Source organism: Haemaphysalis longicornis, unplaced genomic scaffold (assembly GCF_048455015.1).
Source record: "Haemaphysalis longicornis isolate Haplotype H1 unplaced genomic scaffold, Haemaphysalis longicornis Haplotype H1 scaffold_10, whole genome shotgun sequence".
NCBI lineage: Eukaryota > Metazoa > Arthropoda > Arachnida > Ixodida > Ixodidae > Haemaphysalis > Haemaphysalis longicornis.
This window is the reverse complement of record NW_027526204.1, coordinates 87,379,638-87,399,777: the sequence shown is the minus strand read 5'-3', so window position 1 is coordinate 87,399,777 and position 20,140 is coordinate 87,379,638. Positions and strand designations below refer to the sequence as shown.

Here is a 20,140-nt window from a genome sequence, read left to right as displayed (position 1 = left end):
GCCCACCTGGGGATCTTTAACGTGTGCCGAAATCCCGTACACACGGGCGTTTTCGCTTTTCGCCTCCATCAGAAAAGCGGCCGCCGCGCCCGGGAATCGAACCCGCGACCTCGTGCTCAGCAGCGCAACGCCTTAGCCACTGAGCCACCGCGACGGGTATAAGTGCACCTTCCATTCTACTGTTGCAAAATGAGATACGTTATTTGGGGTCTTTATAATTTTAGTTCACTGAAAAGGGCCACTTGTCTGTCATTGCCGCGTTGTTTTGTTCGTTTTTTTTTTTTACCACGGGTTTCTGATATGGCAATAGTAGCTGATATGATGTAACGTTTCCTTTCGTTGTGAATTCATGTTTAAGTACGTGTAGTTTCCCTTAAAGCTAGTTAGATGTAGCGCTTGTGTGTGTGTCTTCTTTCTTTGTCCGTTGTCGGTTTGTGCGCTGTGTAGCGATAAAAAAACAATTTTGCGTGTAGCTGCTGGTCTTGCTTGACTGTGCGCAACAATAAACCATGGGATAGGATATTTCGCTGACATTACAGTTTAAAAAAATATTCAAATAAATCTGCCCTCAGGTCCGCAACATGTGGGCCCATTTGCAGATGCGAATTCATTCTAATTTGTGCCTTGATCCTTTTATATTCCAATGACCCGCGACATTTCAAACCACCACACGCGCGTACCGCCACGAAGAGTTTATCCAGTATTCTTTATCGGAGCAATTGGTGTCAAAGCATCGCCTCCTGTATTTTGCAATGCCCAAACGCATCGCGCGCTCCCCAATTGGAGTGAGTGGTATGCCTGCAGTGTCCACCTGTCGTAAGGTGGCGCCCCGAGCTGAACCTCCATCACCCAACCTAGTGTCACTAAATAAACCTTATTTAGTGACTCTAACCCAACCCTAACTGAATTCGAGAGCGGCTTGTGCCTGGTTGCCAAGGCAAACGATCTTTGAGATTGCCAAAGTAATGGCGCTCGCGCCAGCGCTGGAAAATTCCGAGCCGCGGCGGAGCACATTTTGCCAGCGTTACCGCTTTCCACCACGCCTCACCCCGATATGAACCGGTCACGTGACTAAAGCGCTGGGAAGGCTACAGATTGGGGAGAGTGACCGGAGTAGAAGAAGAGGGTTTGGTTGGCCGGTCCGGGCTGATGCGTTTGGCATTGTAAAAATACAGGAGGCGATGGTCAAGGACAACGAAAGAGGCGCTAACACGAAGCAGCAGAAGTCTTGGATAATCGCTACGCTTTCGCCGTCAAAGCACATAAGCACGTTCCCCAGCAATTTTTCCTGCGGCTGGCAGAGAAATTAATGGCGCTAAAATTAGTGCCTGTCAGTGTCACGTTTATAGGAAATCCTGCAGCTTGTGTGCATAACTAGAAAGTGTTTGCCCCACCTCTCCCGGCTTCGCTGCCGCTGCATTGCATGCCCAGCCACTGCTTCAATACATAAATTTTCGCACACCAGGAATGTAACCAATAACGTCGTGAACCTGCATAGTCAACGTGAATTTAGAACAACACGCCCCTGTTAGCGTTCTGTTTGCGACGAAATGCTACATTACGAAGGGTTTGCACAGCCGGCCGATCTGACTTGTTAAATGCATCAATAGGGTAGGAGTCAGAGACCCTGCAGCCAAGCCCCTTACGGCTGCTTTAAAAATATACGCGACACGTTTCCTATGAAAATTTTTGCAAGCTCTACCAGCACGGTCTGACTTTTGTATAACGCGCGCACAAAAAAAAAAAAAAAAGACACGTGACTACGTCGAAATAATTTTTGCATTACTTGTGACTATTACGACGTCTTAACTTCGCATCATAAAAAAACATACACAATACCCTCAGCCTCTAAGATCTAAAACAAATTATACTTATAAATAATATTTATCAAGATTGAACAAATTGTGTGCCCTTCTGTTATTCAGAATTCAAAAGCCACGTTCGGCCAAAGCAAGTCGAAGAAGAATCCAGCGTCCGGCATAGCAGACAAAATGGCGACGACCACGGCGGCCCCGGCGAGCGACCCACAAGCCGAGCAAATCAAGCAGTTCAAGGACTTCCTGGTGTCCTACAACAAGCTCTCGGAGCTCTGCTTCTCGGACTGCGTGCACGACTTCACGGTGCGCCACGTGAGAGACAAGGAGGACAAGTGCGCCATGAACTGCATGGAGAAGTACATGAAGATGAACCAGCGCATCTCCCAGCGCTTCCAGGAGTTCCAGATGCAGACCAACGAAGCGGCGATGGCAGCAGCCCAGAAAGGACTTCACTGACAGCACTCGACAGAGTTTCGACAGAGTTTTCTTCCCGCTTGTGTGCCTCCCCTACCATCACACATCGGTCTTATTCGCTCGCATCATGCATCGTTAGGACGACGCCATTGCCCTCCATGTACAGCCAAACCGATTGCGAAGCCTCGCGAAATTTGCTGTGAACTCGTCATTATATGACGATCCCGTGCTTGTTTTGATAGGTGGCTTGTTGCAGTGACGCGGTTTCTTGACGGAGTAGTATTAAAAATCTAATTGCAAGTGTTCTTGGAGACTGTCTCGTTCGCTTGGCCGAATTCATCTAGTAGCATTGAACATTGTGTGCGGCATCGAGTGCTTATTGCGGGTGACGTAACGTTGCTCGAAATAATTGTACAAATGCAGTCTTTGATAATAGCCCAGACTGACGCTCGTACATACTAATGCAGCGTTGTCGCAAAGCCAGTTTGCCGCAGCGTACAAGGGACACCCTTCACTATTGCTGCTGTTGTGTACTTGTAACTTGTACTTGAACACCTGTAAAGTTTCTGTGCAACAGTGAAAAACCAAGGTGCTTTATTGTATGCACAACTTCGTACTTGTTAGAGGTCTAAGGGGATATGCTACCCTCACTACATCAGACGTCAGCATTGGAGTCTATAAGAGAAGATCCGCATCCATATTAAAGAGGAAATTACCTAGCCCGTGGGGTCACGATACGAACACTCCAAACTGCATACTTGCCCAATTACTGCCACACAAGTCGCAGTACCTACTCTATTCACGAGGGACAAGAACAAATGTGGTTTGCAGAACCCCTCACAGGGCCCTTCAGCATCTTGCCAGCTGGGTTGTCAAAATAGTTTAACACTCCAGCTGTGCAACTTAACGCAAAACTGAAGTCCTCATTTCCTGCCATGCGCAATTATCAAGCCATTTAATTGCTGTAGAGTTTTCAGGAGTTAGGCCACTATGCAAGGCTACTTCTGCAGCCAAATAGCATGTTGGCTCTATGGCTCCTGTAAACTCGTGATGCAGTGCAGAGCATCTTTTACATTCTCTCTGCACTGCCGGGAAGTTTTCAGAATTTGAGTAACGCTTTAGTGGCCCACGCCAACCTACATCCATCTAGTTCCAAGGTTAAGGGCAATTAATGACAAATATTCAAGGCTGTGTGTGGATTGTCAAGGACCACCTTGTCTGTAAACTAATAAGGCCTAAATAAGTATGAAGGCTTGAAATGACTAGAAGAAAAAAAATGGTAAAAACTGAGGACATCACTGATGCCGAGGTTTTAACGAGAGGACTTTCCTTCAGATAGTCTCCTTGTCGAAACTGTGGCTCCAGTCCATCTCCAGAGTGGGACGGTACTGATTTTTGATAAACCTCCACACACAAGCAGCAGCTTCAGTTACACAGATCGCTCTCCCTGGTACGAGCACATTGAAGCAACCTTGCTGGACCTGCACCACCGGAAAACTTTATTGGGGGGAACGCAAACGCCAAAGCGGACAGTGGGTATGAAGTGCTGTTCACGGCTTCTTCTGCAGCCTGCTGCCGAAGCTAGCCATGTCGCCGTTGAGGGGCCAGCTGATGCACTTGTCAGACTTCAGGTAGGCCGCCACGTGGGGGAGAGCCTGCACATGAGATGAACAGACACCGTGCGATTCAGTCACAGCCTGGAATGAGAACTTAATTGAAGGGGCCCCGAGATGGTTTTCAAAGTGGTTTCGTTTGTGTCAGAATCGGAAATCTACTCTAGTTCTTGTAGAGGCAAGTCCAAAAAATAGTAAGCATATTCGCTCGCGCTCACAAAAGCTATTACTCAGACAAAATAGGACTATTTGTTGCCTCGGTGACTTGCGATGATGTAATATCCGGAGGAGCACACATTTCATGGTTGCCTGCCTATATTCGCACCGATGTCCGTGATTTTTGACGGCAACACTCCTGCACACATTTGCACCGTTGTCGCCATTGCCATGGTTACTTCGCACACGGGGTGTCGACGCTTCGCAGCTTGAAATGCGTTCGCTCCCATTGCGTTGAGACGACCAGTTAGCTTCCCGGTTCTTACGGACTCAGCAGGCGGTATTGCATTTACCATGATCGGCAACTTGCCAGCACAAGTTTTACTTGGTTTTACAGTCGCAACGTAGCTCCCTGCACTGGCGAAGTGTACTGTTGCGATTACTGCAAATGCACTGTGCGCAGTGCTTCATACTTGGTACAGGCGATAAAAGTAATCGTAGTTGATGTTTGGCACATTCTGGCTAGAGTACAAGTCACGATTTTTTTTTTTTTTTTTTTTTTTTCCAGATGGGCGAGCCAAATGCCAAGTCTCACTTGTGCCAAGTCTCACTCACCTCAAACGGTTCAGATGCGTTAATGAAACTCGCAAAGCTCCCTTACATCTTTAAAATTGTGCTGGGCAAGGTAATTACATTGGAACCCCGATGATACGTACCCTGTCTTACGAGACGGATCACTGCGGTCCTGGCAAACTCCCCATAGAAACACTGCATAAGCCCCGGTTATACAATGCTTGGGCGGATGCGGACCACTTCATATGACAGACCCTGGCAAGGATGAACCAGCATTTTTCCTACCTTGTAAGCTGCTTCGCCGCCTCATGCCAACCTTTACTCTTAAGGGGGGACACTGGTCTTACAACAACTTTTTCATTTTTAAGTAAACTAAAACGTGTCGGACTTACAGCTTTTCCCCCACTGATTTCAAATATGCCATTATTTTTTTCAGCTGGTCAATTAGTTCCCAAGATAAGATAATTGGAGATAATTAGGCATTCTTGGTCAAACAATAAACAAAGCAGTGCTGGTCATAAAACTAAGATTTATATTTTCTAATACTATGAACCCTGGTGAATGCAATAATCGAAGCAGCTTTTTGATGCATCGCTTGGAACTAATCTTACAGCTCATTAAACTTTGGTGGCACCAGTGGCAAGGAACCATTTTGAGTGCCGATGCTGAAAGTTTTTCTGTAAGCACGCATTAATGTGGCTCCACAATGAACAGTGCAATTTTACAATCCTGGTACTGTTTCAAAGAGTTGTGATGCACTGCTGATGTACCCGTTCTCTACCAACAGGCTGCCATCTCATGATGTTATTGTGAGCAAACAGCCACGTTGCGCCTTTGGCCTCAAACACCTAATAGGGCGAGGTTGTACCAGTAACCTCCAAACTGGATTCCCAATATAGCCTTACAACTCTGCCTACTGCACTTACATACTTCATCATACGTAATACAACAGCGGGCTCTTAGCTGTTTGGCTGGTGCTTTCAAATGCAGCAGATGCAGTGTGCAAAATGCTGATCAGGTGGCGCCATCTCTGAGAGCACAGCCAAACTTTTACCAATTAGGAACACGTGGTACTGACACTGACAGCAGGTGAAAAAAGAACAGTTAAGTGAAGATCCCTCAGAATGCGTTATTCTTACACAGACGCACCTAAAAAATGAGGAATACGAATAGGGTAACACATCACCTGACGAGAAAAAAAAAAAAAAAAATGGTGCCAAGCTTTTCAGACTGGCTACCCAAGCACACCTGTTTTCATCTAAATACACCTGAATGCCTGCCCTACAGTCTGTCCATAAGAGCTATAAAAACAGTTCCCAGTGCCCACAGCAATACCCTGGCTGTGATGCTCCACCCTTCAAACCTCTGGCTCCCGCGACAACACCACTGACCTCAACGCGGTCCACAAAGGCCTTCAGGTTGGGGAAATCCTTCAGGCAGTCCGGAGCAAACAGGAGGTGCTGAGCCAGCATCTCGTAAGCGATGAAGTCAACGTAGGTGACCTGGAAAGAGCGGCAAAAATTGGCTACAATTAGCAAAATGATGCAACAACTTGACTCTTTAAAGGGACCCTGCAGCATTTACCATCGACTACTCGCAATGTACTTTGGGGTGAAGTCTATTGTCCCAGTAATCTCCTCCCGCAAGAATTATGAAAATCCGTTCACCATCGCCGAAACTACGCGCGTCGAGAAATCGCACACAATTGTTCCTTTTCAAATTGACCGCGGACAACACGACGAAACCTGCGTGCTCTCTAGTGGAGAGGGGGGCGGCTCCCGTCATTCTCTTCGGCAGCCATTGATATATCATAGGCTGGGAAGTTCTCCTTTTATCGGGAGCATTGAGGGGTGTATAGTTAAACATCGATGTAACAAAATCGGTAAAATTTGCAGTTTACCTCATTACATTGAAATTTGCGGCTAAAATGAAGTGTTAACCGCGTGAAGCGGTTTTTGCAAACGAAAACATGGCGTGCATGCACGGCTGGCGCACTGACATCGCTGCGGGTACCACCTGCACGATGCGGCAGCTGCGAAGCGCAGCAGGTAGCTCAAACTACTTACGCTCGCCAGAATGGAACTCCTCACTTAAAAAAAAAAAAAAAAGACTGGCAACGCGCCACTGGAGCTTAATCATCTACGCTGGCACCAGTGCGAACCGCACGGTGCGTTTTCTTCATGCAAAAATGCGCCGCGCAAGCCACAGGCACGCTGACGCAGCCGCAGAAACTACCCGCACGGTGCGAGTAGCTCCAGCGACTGCTAACCACTCGCTAAAACACAATAAGAGGGGCAAACGAAGTTGTTCATGCGGGAAAGAAGCTGATGATGTGGGCGAAAACTGCACTGCAAAATGTCATACGCGCCGCTTAGGAAAGCGCCCATCAAACATCCTCCACGGCGCTAGGCCTAATCCGTCTCTGGCATCCCTGAGCCGGCCGTGCCCGAGTGCTTCGAAGCTCCTACCATGCGGTGCATGCCTCCCCATTAGTGCAAGTAGTTTTTATGGCCGAGGCAGAATTTGCCGCTGGCGCGCAATCGCGATCACAAGCGTGGAAAAAAACTGCACAAGGTTTATCGTGAACCACAAATGCTTCACCGCAAACTTGTTGGAATGATGACACCCAACAAGCACGCATGAATACGAACGAAGGACAAAGCGGCGGCATGCGGCGGCGGCATGCGGCAGCCGCGCAGTTTGTAGGCAAGGAGCTTGTAGGCACTACGCTCGCTCACGACTCGCTGCATTGGGCGGCGCATTTCGCCGTTCGCGGGTTATTGAGACCGCGTTTCAGCGCTTGCGTCTCCCAAATATACTTTTACAACCAAAATTTCATGCCTAATTGTTCATGAAACTTCGTTACATTGAAATTTTGGCAAACGGGACTTTATTACACGGAGGTTAAAAATAGATGGTGTGCATACACTTGAACTTTCAAAAAATTACGTGGTTCGTTACATCGGGGGTTTCGTTACATTGAAGTTCATTACATTGAGGTTTGAATGTATTTCCGGTCTGGTGCCACCAAAAACCAGGCATGGCTGCCTGCACGCAAGCGCGCGCTCAGGCTGGTAGGGCGTTTTTGAAGCAATAAACATTTGCCGTTGAGAGGTCTCGTTGAAAGTGGAGTATTGAGTTCGTCACTCAAACTCCACGTGCACTTAAAGCACGAGAGAAATGCAAAAACTGCTCGTACAGGTTCAGGTACAGAAGAGCTTGGTACACGCGCCAGCGACAGCGGATCGTCACAGTAAATGCGCGAAATAAGCCGCGAAGTTGACCAGCGACAGCCAATAGGACAGCCATGGCCACAATGACGTCGTTTAGGCCATGCCAGGGGTGCATAATGCAGAAAATTGAAGAGAGCGTGGTTAGTTTTTCCGAGTCTTTCACAGAGATTTGCGTGCTCCCTACTTCACGTGCACGTGTAATTTTGGCTCAAGTATTCCTAGCAGTGTAATCTAAACGTCGCGCAGGTTTACCTACACTGCTCAAAGCGTGTTGCAGGTCCCTTTAAAAACTCCGCCAGTCGACCCGTGTGATGCCAACTGTATGGCAAGCGCTTTCCAGGACACTCACATGGTCGCCAGCGAAGAACTTGTGCTTTCCAAGGTACTCTGAGAAGCTCTTCAGTGCATCTGGCAAGTTCTTGAGGTAGTCGACCTTGAGCTTGTCCTGAATAAAAAAATAAGGAACATTCCAAGCATTCACAATGTCATAGCAGCCAAATTGTTTCACATAAATCAAAAATGCGACCGCAGCAGCGGAAAATTAAACCTAAGTCATGCTTAACACCAAAGCAATGTAGCCACAGTCCATCGTATCAATTTGTACCATTCAATCCTATTGCATGGAACAGGGGAAATAACCATGCTGATAATCTTACAAAGGTTTTTGTACTTGTTAAACTTGTTACGAGGCTTGCATTCTCTGCTGAACACTACGAATGTATCGGAAGAAGAACAGATGTCCAGCACTCACAAAGTCCGGGTTGTAGCACATGCGAACCCAGTTCATGCGGAAGTCGGCAAACTGCTGCTCCGTGACGTCGACCCGTTGCTTTTCGGCCTCTGTCTTGCCATCTGTGCGACGCAGACAGGAGTGACGAATTTAGCCTTTTTTTTCACTTTGTTCGAAGAAGCAAGAAGCCCGAAACGCATTTCAACAGCAAGGAGATGACAACGCACCAGTGAATAGACGGCCCTGGTAAAAGAACGCATGAAAGAACCCCACTGCCTCCAAGATATATGCCTCGTCACTGGAACTGCCAATAAAAAGCTGAAATTTGGAAGCAGACAATGCAACAATCTCTATCCTATTCACTGGCAGCATTCTTTAACTCTTTCGTGACCACGTCATAGGCCATCGTTCTTGGGCGAACGATGATTTTCAAACCTCCCGCAAAAAACTAAAAACGGCACTAGTCGGACAACTGATGCGTGTTCACTGGAAACCTTTTTTTCAGCTTCGTTGCCTTTGTTTACATTTCGCGTGGGTAGACGGCATCGCAAGTGAAATCTGAAACCAAGGTTCACCAACTTGCCCAGTTCACCGCACTCGTAAATGTCAATACTACATGGTCATCCATGGAGGGAGTATATTACAGAAAACGGCTGTAACACTCATTTTGTCGAAACTATCCCAAAACAGATTACATGGGAATTAATTGAGAATTAATTCTAAGGGAGTTTTGCGTATGCGTCTTTATTCGATCAATATAGTAATTCACCATACATAACTCGAGATAGTTACCCACCCAATACAGCATCACCGGTCTATTTGCGAGCAGTGAAAGGGCTCTATAAATTTTCTCAGTTAGGATTGTCTCCATGCTGTGGCCGTTCTCCCGAATTTTCAAAAAATCCTGTATGGTTCCCCACATCCCTGCTGTCATTAATGGACAGTCGAGAGTCTCATTCAAGGCTCCATCGTATGCTAAAAGTTTTTCCTTCAACATTGGTCCTGATGTATCCGTTACAGACTTCCTTGATCAGGTCGTCGACCATCCCATGTGGGCGTGCAGAATTGCACCTGCATAGTGTTTGTGCGCAATTTGTATCCGGGTTGTTTAGGTACCCACAGATAATCCAGGTTTTTGCAGATCCCGTCTGTAATAATACACCACTGCACATGCTGTGCCAGTTTTGGCACGACAGTTGGTTCCTGCAGTGCTCTATATCTTTTATTCGGAACAACCAGCTGTCTACATAGTGCTTAGTTTAGCCTTTGTTTACTTGGCCCTTTCCGCAAGAGTTGCTGCACTTCCCGAATACAGTCAAAGCTCATTTTAACAAAGTTGAGGGGACTAGCGAATCATTTCGTTAAATCGAGAACTTCGGTAAATCGAGTTAGGCATTTTTTGGTCACTTAGTTCGGTTCATTTGATTATATACTGTAGAGACATCCAGCAACGTCATGCGACGCAGTATTTGCGAAGTGTAAATGCCCAGAAAATAAAATTGCAGCCCGTGCGTATGAAAAGAGACCATGAAAATTGTTACCCGAACAAAAATGGCGCTCGGGGGACTACAAATTTATTTCTCACCAAACAAGTCGGTGTTTCTGGCTTGCGCGCGCTTTGTAAACAACGACCGTACGGATTTCTCGTACGTTTGTAATGCGTTTGTAGAACAGTGACGGTGACGTGCAAACGAAATTTTTTTTTTTTTTAACGATGGCTCCATCTGGTGAATTCAACTCAAAATTACAACCCCCGTTTTGTGCCGCACAGTTTTTTGAAAGCGAGATAAAGGTGCTCTGCGATGTTATCTTGGGCGCACAAAGAATCAATTTTAAGGGGCTCTCTACAAAATAGACCAAAAACTTGAGCTGCATTGTTTTAGAAAAGCTTCATTAAACCAGGACTGATCATGACATTGGCATCGCTATTTCGAGTTAGTCAAAGCATTGGGCTCTATGGGCATCTGAGGAGGGATCAGGATTTCTTTGTTGAATCAGGACTTTTGTTAAATCTGGTTTCGTAAAATTGAGTTTTCACTATGTAGAAGCTTAGCAACAAAGAAGGAATGAAAAAAGAGAATAGTGGGAAAATTCGAAATAAAGTCTGTATTTGTGTTCTGGCAATTCTTGTCAAACAGGCACAGTGGATACTTAGTTTGCCACTGAAGCAGAGCTTTCTATGCCCAGATGAGTCACTGCAGTGTTTTTTTGCCTTGCTTAGGAATTACGGCTCAGCTTCATCTATTCAGCACCACTCTAATTTCAAGGAGGAATTTAGTTTCAGGCAGCAATCCCATTTTGTGAGAATTGATATAAAAATACCACACTCACCCAGTCCATGCTTGCGGGCCAGGTAGCGCAGAATAGCCATGCTCTGGGTGAGCTTCACGTCCCCATCAATGTAGTAAGGCAGCTGCAAAGGAACAATACGTTACCTAAAGGGCAACCCTGAGGCACACCATTGTCCTGCACTGCAATTCAGTTAAGTTTTCCGAGTTATTAGAGCTGCACTACAGGCGAGCATTACATTTCGCGAGTCTGAAATCAGACTAAAGCGAAAAACTGAAAAACATTTGGACCCTCGATCTCCAACACCTGTGGATCGTTGGGTGGCATAGAGCACTCATGTATTGGAAGCGTGCCCCACCGAGACACTTCTGTAATGGTTATAGAAAAAAAAAAAAAAAAAAAAGCTTGTGCAGTGGGACCACACTACAAATCATTATGTGACAGAAAATGTCATGCAACGTACAAGCTCCTTTACAAGCACAAATAAATATTCTTGCCCCATGGTCTGGATGTTTACACACAAGACTGCACTCAGACACACCATTTCCCACACACTCCATTACAATATGACTGCCCATCACATGCACTCGAACAGTGATAGAGACTACCCACAGGGGAAGCTGAACATCAATGCTTTGTAGATTTGTTTACCTCGCAGGTCAGTTCTTTTTATGGCTCCAAACAGAGAAGTAACCTTTGACTGGCAAAAGGACAATCGTGCAAATAGGCGGCAACTTTGAACAGCCTTTCCTCTGATAAACATGCACAAAACATTAATCCAGGGTATCAAATGTTCGTAAGCGAATATATCTACTTAGGCCAAGTTGTGACCCCGGATCCCAACCATGAGGCAGAGATAATTCGAAGGATAAGAACGGGGTGGAGTGCATTCAGCAGGCATTTTCAGATAATGAATGGCAGCCTACCATTGTCCCTGAAGAAGAAAGTGTACGACAGCTGCATCTTACCGGTACTCACATACGGGGCAGAAACTTGGAGGCTCACTAAGAGGGTTCATTTTAAATTGAGAATGACTCAGCGGCAATGGAACGGAAGATGATAGGTGTAACATTAAGGGACAAGAGAGAGCGGAGTGGGTCAGGGAACGAACGGACGTGAGCAGGGCATGTAATGCGAAGGCAAGATAACCGTTGGTCATTGAGGGAAACAGTGGATCCCTAGAGGAGGCAAGCGTTGCAGGGGGTGGCAGAAAGTTAGATGCGCAGATGAGATCAAGTTTGCGGGGATAAATCGGTCGCAGTTAGCACAGGACCGGGGTAATTGGAGAATAATGGGAGAGGCCTTTGCCCTGCAGTGGGCGTAGATAGGCTGGTGATGATGATGATCTAAATGTTAAGATAACATGATGAGGCACTTCAATAAAACATGTTGGGCGCATTGGCTCATATTGAAAAAGAAGGCATGAGCAGCAGAAAGAAGGAAGGAAAGCATGAACACATGAACAAGACGAGACAAGCGCCTGTCTCATCTCGTCCCGCTAAGCCTTTCGTTTCAGGTGATAAGGCAATGTTCGGTGCTTTCATTAAAAAGAAGCGCAACAGCATACGTTGGGGAACTCCAGGCCCAGGGTGTGCTTCTCCTTGAGCCAGGCGCTGCGGTCAAAGTCCGGAGGGGGTCCGCACGAGTAGCGCTTGTCCTCCACCTTGACCTCGGCGTGGGCAAGCAGCAGGCGGATTGGCTGAGCCAGCTGCAGGGGTGCGACAGCCGAGTCAGATATGGGAGCAGTTTTTGGAGCAGCGAAAACTCGATTTTGGAGCGAAGGACCTTGATTTGGAGCAGAAGAACGACATTTATTATCTCACCTTAGGAGCCTAAAAAATCAAATTTTTGGCAACTCGGGGGGGGGGGGGGGGGGGGGGGGGTGAGGGAGTGTACTTTTTAATCGGTTTTGAACGTATGTAACACTGGAACAGCCTTTCAATAAAGTCTTTTCTACCAGAGTATCAGAAGGTATGAACTGCACCACCTTTTTACAAACCATTTTTAAATTCTTAGGCTCTATGCATCGATATGTGGAGTGCCGTTGCAAACATCGAATCGAAAAACTAAGCAATCGTGAGGCATTTTCATTATCATCTGAATGCCAAAATTATTATTTTTGTAATCCCAGACTCTGCTTTACACTCACGTGTAGAGGCATGGCAAAAGTTGCGCAAAGCGTGGTGGCAGTCGCGCACCCCACCAGCCCTTCCATTTCAATCCCCAAGGTGCGCGATCACTACGATCGCAATTTGAGTAACGTTGGTATGTTTAGCCACCTACGTCCCTCTTGGCATTAAATTTCTGTTCAGATAGGTAAACCATTATTACTAGCGTCCTATAATAGCCCATCCCGATATCAGGCACTGCTTGAACATTTTGCAACGATGTCGCCTGCGCCACCACTTCTGCAGTGTCAATCGTCGCCGTCCCGCGGCTCGCAAGCTCACTGTCAAAGGCAGCAATAACTCAGCGTTTTATTATAACACCGCAGTGAGTTCGAAATTTCAATTCCAAGCACGCACCACGCCTGGCACTTGAGGCCGAAACCCAACGAACTCGCAGGCCCCACGTTGTTTTTGATTAACTCCCATCCTTCGAGTCGTGCAACTTCCCTCAACAGATCAAACGACTAAATGTAAAGCCAGCCACCCCCATAACCAAAACCACGGTAGAATTTGGCGAAGAACATTGATTGATTGTGGGGTTTAACGTGCCGACGCAACGCAGGCGATGAGGCGCGCCGTAGTGGAGGGCTCCGGATTAATTTTGACCACCCGGGGATCTTTAACGTGCACCGAAATCTCGTACACACGGCCGTTTTTGCTTTTCGCCTCCATCAGAAAAGCAGCCGCCGCGGCCGGGAATCGAACCCGCGACTTCGTGCTCAGCAGCTTAACGCCTTAGCCACTGAGCCACCGCGGCGGGTAATTTGGTGAAGAACACTCTGCCTGAACCACAAGCAACTGCTTCGCCCGACGGCCATGTTTTCCAATATTCACCACACCAAGATGGCGGCGCCCAGTAATGTCGTTCCGGAGATACGGCGCACTGAAAATTGCCGTTTTTTCATCTATTTGAACCAGTCTGAGTACACATAAGCATTTTTACTACAGTACTTTGCAATTGTTTTCCATGGGAAAACTTAAAAAAAAAAAAAAAAACGCACAGAATATAACATGTGCAATTGGACATTGTGACTTTTAAAAAAACTATCTTGGGGCAATTTTATGCGGGTTTTTTATTGAATAGTCAATCAAATGTTTACAAACAGCATCACGAGAGGGGTGCTGGAAAATTATGCTGTCAGTAAGCATTTTTCCCCACTGAAACTGACGGGAGCGTTAAAATCCTTGGCTCTCAGACGGTTTCGGAACAGTTCGGCGCAATTTTTGCAATTTTCAAGCTTTCGGAGCAGCCTGGCGCAGGAAAACAAATTTGTATCAAAACTGCACAATATGCGCAGCTGTCTCACCCCTGCAGCTGGACCATAACAACGGGAAGGAATGGAACGCACATAATTAGAGTGGCAATAAAAATAGGGAGAAATTGTTACGACTTGCTGGGAGGCTAACATCGCTCGTTCATGCGTGAATTGACTAAAAGAGAGATAGAGAGAGAGAAAAAAAAAGGCAAATGAAGACATAATTTGATTCACTTACGTTGAACTTTTAAAAAATGTGCGCAGGAAAGTGTTAATGCTTAGCTGATGAATGGATATGCCGGTACTGAGGCTGCCGCCATGTTGCTTGGCATGCCGCACGAAGTGCCATGGCTTGTTGGCGACTGCTGCGCCACTGGGCAAGGCAGCGGCCTTAGTACAATGCTTGGTACGGAACATCACTTGCCACTTCATCATAACTTTCCTTTAAGTCTTTTCCTTCTCCCCGTGATGGAAATAAAATTGCAGTGTCGTCCCGGGACGTCCTTGTAGCAACAATTTTATTTCCATCATGTCAGATCAACTAGCCCGTCAGAATCGTTCTCCCCATTACAGCCACCGCCAATTTACCAGTCCTCAATAGTCCGTGGGCAGTCCAAGGTGTGCCTTTGTACTGGCAGTCCCATAGGAATAAACAAAAAAAGGGGTGCAGATTGAGTCCCAAATAGTTTACAGATGGTACAAGACTAATAATCAAGGAGACCGACTAAGCCTAGGCCAATCGTTCTTGTTAGGCCTAACACTAGGCTTAATGTTTGGTATCCTAAATTTGAGTCCCAAATAGTTTACAGATGGTCCAAGACTAATAATCAAAGAGACTGACGAAGCCTAGGCCAATCGTCCTTGTTAGGCCTAACATTAGGCTTAATGTTTGGTATCCTAAGCTTAACCACGTGCAAGCAACATCACACTTATTGTTCGTCAAGCCGAGGGTACCACTTGAAGACAGACCTCAAAGGGAAACATTAGGCCTAATGTCGGGTCTGTCAACACCTAGAAGGTTTTGCTGTTGTGCTTCCAGATTTGTTGTGGCGGCTTCAGCTACTGGAGCAGCTGGCGAGCCCGCCTGATTTAACGCAAAATCGAAGTAACGATTTTGCGTTAAACTAACCTAAGACGATACTTTTCGTAACGTTAGTCACTGATGCATTTTTCCATGGCGCCCCATGTTTGCCACGCGGCAAACCGCGCCCACCCCTTTGTTTTAGTAATGCGCCACGCGGCAACATTTTTTTGTTTTTAAGTGAATGAATATTTCCAGAATTATTCGCCGGGTGTTTGCGCAAAAAAGCGACGTAATAAATATGCCCCTATGAGCACATGCCACAGTTCGTGAGCAAGAGGAGAGCAGCCGCACATGCGCACAACTGCCAGCTGCGGCAGGCATCCAGATTGGCGTCATTGCTCACGTACGCTTGATGGTGTGCACAGGTGCGATTTGGAAGCGTGTCAGTGTTTTTTTTCCTGGCACCATTTGAGGCGGCGCGAAAAAAATATCAACTCCACTTGGCTCGTGGACGTAATTACACCGCCTTTGGACAGTGCAGAGAAATCTTAACGCGGAAATAATCTCGATTTAAAATGGAAAGCTTCGACCAAGTTAATTCGGTGTGCAGGCCAAAAACGAACGCAGCGAACAACAGAGCGCTGGAAGATAGCAGAAAGCGTTGAAAGAACAGAACGAGGAACAAAACTCTTATCGCGCCCGTGCATCCGTTTTGTTCCCCCAAGCTTCTCTGAAGAAAAGGCGCGCGCATTTCGCTACGCAGAAAACGCCCTGCCTTTTTCCGCGCCCATTTCTTCGGTGCGATTCCTAAGAGCTGCTTATCTCAGCGCAAGCAAGTGCGTGTACGGCGTCTCCGCACTGCTGTTTGCGGAGATAAAAAAAGAAGCCACGGAATTGCGTCCTTCGTTCTACAGCCTTCAACCATGCAAGCGGAACCGTTAGATAAGCTTGTTTGATGGCTCTATATAGCTGCGACCTCTTGACAGGAGTCGTTGAAGCGCGCCGAAATTTGTACAGGAGTGCTGCATGCAACAAATGAGCGCGCCTTTCCCTAGATCCTTCGCATTGCGATTTTCCAAGAATGCGTAAATTTATGGCCTATTTGTTAAAAAAAATAGACCACCAGGACCGCTGTGCCAGGCAGTACATGTAAGTACGTTTTTTTAGCAGTGGACGAAGCCAGTTTGCGGCTGCCCGAAAGGCGAACACTGCGAACGGACAAAGACAGGTTTTTCCAAAACTGCGAAAAAAAAATATAGCAACACGGTTGGTCAATTGTACTATCCCAGAAATAAAAAAAAAAAACAATCACAACGTGCAGCATTTGTGCAAAGTTTGGGCGCAATCAGGCGAGCCGTTTCTCTAAAATGCATTTTTTAAGAACTTTTTTTTTTTTTTTTTGCAACACGCAGCACTCGCAGTGCGCGAGTCGACGAGTTCAAACAGCTCGGAAATGCAGAAGTGGCATTCTTGCAATCTTACCAATGTGGGCGCAAGACCCCAAGGGTACGACGGTACGTGCATACGTTGCAAATTCTTTAGCCACACCCCCCACGGTCCCTTGAATGCTAGACGCCGGCACCGCATTTTCGATTAGAAGTTCAAGCGCGAGGCGACGAAGTTACCACCCGAACAAACGCAACCAGATTCAACTCTACAACATACCTAACCCGTGTACAAACAATCCAGAGCCTGTCAACCAGTAACAGCAAAACAAGCTTGCACGCTAACCCTTGAAAAACGACATTCTTTGCCTCGCCAATGCCTAAAAAAAAGAAAATGGCTGCTCGCCGGACAGGCGCGGCGGTTCAGCCGGTTGCGGCTTCTTGGCGGCTGCCAGACGACGTCGCCAAATGAGAAATGCTGAAAGAAGTGTTGCCCAGGATACTGGAGTTAAGGTTTGATAGGAGTTCGACTTACTCCACGAATGTCCCAGTAGCCGAGAATAGGAGCCATGGTTAACGCAGTTGAAAATGCAGCGACTGTTCACAACACCCGCCAAGATCCAAGAAGCGAATGCCGGTCCGTTGTCTGGCTTGCGTCTGGCAGCCGCGTGGGGAAAGAGCGCAAGCTGCCCAAGCCTGTTGCGCATAGGTTAGTGAAAAAAAAAAAAAAAAAGATACACGGCCACTTATGCACGTTGTAGCACGGCTTGCTTTATTTTCGAACATCTATAGTTCTAAAAGTCGCCGCTGCAATAAAACCAACGTATGTTGATAGCAAAATGGCGCTACATCTTACCTAAAAAAGTCTAAATAAAAACTAGGGGTGACTTACAGCGCCACAGTAAATGCTATTTGTTGCATGCAGCGGCTAACTGGAGAACTAACGGATTCACATTTGAGTAGTCTGGTCCTTCTTCATTGACCGCTTGTGGGTCGACCGGACGAGTAAGAGAGAAATAGGGAGAGAGAGAAAGATAAAGGACGACCTCGACGGGTCGTGCCGAGAGTGGACGCGGCGAAAAAGTAACGGTCAAAAATTAAGTTGCCGCGTGCAATAATGGACCCGTGGGCAGTGCCGGAAAAGGCAGCTGAAAGACGTCAATGGCACGACGGGGGCTGTAATTATGCTGCTGTCTTACCGCGAAGGCTGTCCTTATGCCGTCTGCGCGACACAACCACGGAATGTCCTTCGGAACGAGAATGAGTCATACCGACTGGCACGTTTCGCGCCACGCCGTTCCGTACATTTGACGGCGTCTATATTTAGGAGCATAATTATTAGAATAATCGTTATGCCACTTGCAAGGACAGGGAATTCTGCCACCATCCCCACCATTTTGTTTTCTTCCACTGCTGGATGCCACTTGCAATCTGAATTTCTGAACTATTTATGCCGTTTTGCACATTCCCGAATTTAGTTCATACAAAACTTAATCAGTGCTTGGTAAAAATTCCACTGATATGTGCGGTACTCAATCATGAAACATGTACTCTATTAAAAAAATTTATTAGTAGCATTTATGACACAGATAAAATTTATTACACATCAAGCATGAAATAGAATTGCAATATCTCTACCTTTATTTTCTCAGATCCAAACAATCTACACATCACAAAACTCTCAGCGAATGGCCTTCGTGCGTGACAAGTATATGCAAATTGTAACGTGTAAACCTGTTTTTCTTGCATGAAGGATTGCAAAGAGTGATTTTATCTAGTGAATATTGTGTAAAGTAGACAACCATATTTTACATTACTGACAAAGCCCCTACTCCAATTAAAATTTTGTTAAAAGATATATTTTAACCATGACAACATATTGCTCCCTCAGAAATTAAGACCAATGCAAAACATCACTCGAAATACCTAATATATTAATCGCTACATTTTGCACTCATCTGTTCACATAGATGCAACACATAGATTTGAATTGCTTACTCTAAAATGTAATGCATACAAGAAGTCAACTGCTTTGTGCTAAAACATCTAGTGTTACGACTCAAATTTTTAAAGCATTTCGCAACTTTCTTCTATTCATAAAAATGTATTGTAAGCTGCTATCATTGCATAAAACAGCAGGACCAATTAAAAATGCAATCGCTGACTAGCTACCAACAACATCACATCACAAGATGTGTAAACGATACAAAATGGCAGAGAGTATAGCCACATTCAACGCGATACTTCTCTATAATTCACCAGAGAATGGGCTCAAAACTGTAAGGCACATGTCCTCCAGTTGCTTCAAGCTCTACTTAGGAGTCTGCAAGATATGACTTCTTGCAAATGTTAGTAACTATAAAAAGTTTTTGGTCTCTTACATTTATGATAGTAACAAGAGCAAACAATATGTGCACACAGGAAAAAAATTGGGAAAAAAATTGTCAAGGTCTACAAAATGGCACTGATGTGGTTAGTCTGATATGGTTTATGACAATTGGATGTCACTTAATTGAAATGCAATTCCACAAAATTCTGATAAATTACTAGCTGCACTGTGTTAGGTTTCAATAAATGTCTGGATACGGTACGTCAAATACTTTTGCAGACAGAAAAAACACTGCAAGGTGCCGCAGTATTGGACTGCGCCTAAATGCAATTCAAATGTCCTATATGCGACACGAAAAACTCATTTCGCAAAAATTTCACGTTTGTTACGGAAAATGTTTTAGTTCATTAATAAAAAGAAATAAATGATGCTCACTCAATAATTTATATATCATTAAAGATGTCCTACTTCAATAATTCAGATTCAATTTTTCAGTGCACAAAGCAGCCGTTCACTGCTTACCACCCAATGTAATTCAAATTTCCCGCCTTTGCAGTGCTCGTGCGCACGCCCCGTACCTGAAACTGCACCAATGGGAGTTCTGTTCTTTTTGTGCTCGCTGTTCCTCCCACATGTGCCGGCATTGCGCGGCCACTTTTATTCGCTTACTATCGTAAAAACCAACCTAACGAGCATTCCTAACTAAATGAACGCAGGCACTGCCGGTGAATTATGCACATTTTGCCTCAAATGCGCCTGCAGTTTTCTTTGCGCTAAACAACGGGTAGATGTATGACAAGCGCCAGCAGTTCACAAGTTTCGAATGCTCTTGACTATATAAACCGCTTGGCTTTCGAAGCATCTGTGTTACACCGCGACAACAGCCGCTACGACAGAACGCCGCCTGGCTCTACTTCGGTCCAGTGAGCGAGCTACGACGACAAGGGAAGCCCCTAAAGTGCTCCGCACTTAAAACGAACTTAGATTAAGGTTTTACACGCCAAAGCTACACGTAGGCCATAGGGTTCCCCACAAAGTACTAACAAATAATTTACGATACCTGGGTACCTGTGATGTGAGCCGAAATCTCATTGCTAAGATGTTATTGTTTTCACCCTCCTTCAGAAAAATGGTTTCTGTCACCAGCCACCGT

General features: G+C 46.0%; 2 protein-coding genes across 2 annotated transcripts; one reads left to right on the top strand and one right to left on the bottom strand.

Annotated features, from left to right (window-relative positions):
• The first annotated feature begins 1,959 nt into the window (after positions 1 to 1,959).
• Positions 1,960 to 2,536, top strand: Tim9a (translocase of inner membrane 9). Its single transcript, XM_077690058.1, has one exon. It carries the CDS (start codon positions 1,992 to 1,994, stop codon positions 2,271 to 2,273), a length of 282 nt encoding a protein of 93 aa, XP_077546184.1. The 5' UTR covers positions 1,960 to 1,991; the 3' UTR covers positions 2,274 to 2,536.
• Positions 2,537 to 3,707: 1,171 nt separating this feature from the next.
• Positions 3,708 to 17,361, bottom strand: LOC144158881 (glutathione S-transferase Mu 1-like). The gene is made up of 7 exons (XM_077690056.1): positions 17,194 to 17,361; positions 12,393 to 12,533; positions 10,868 to 10,949; positions 8,558 to 8,658; positions 8,156 to 8,251; positions 5,965 to 6,075; positions 3,708 to 3,886 (listed from the first exon to the last, which is right to left on the bottom strand). Exons 1-7 carry the CDS (start codon positions 17,227 to 17,229, stop codon positions 3,782 to 3,784), a joined length of 672 nt encoding a protein of 223 aa, XP_077546182.1. The 5' UTR covers positions 17,230 to 17,361; the 3' UTR covers positions 3,708 to 3,781.
• Positions 17,362 to 20,140: the final 2,779 nt, after the last annotated feature.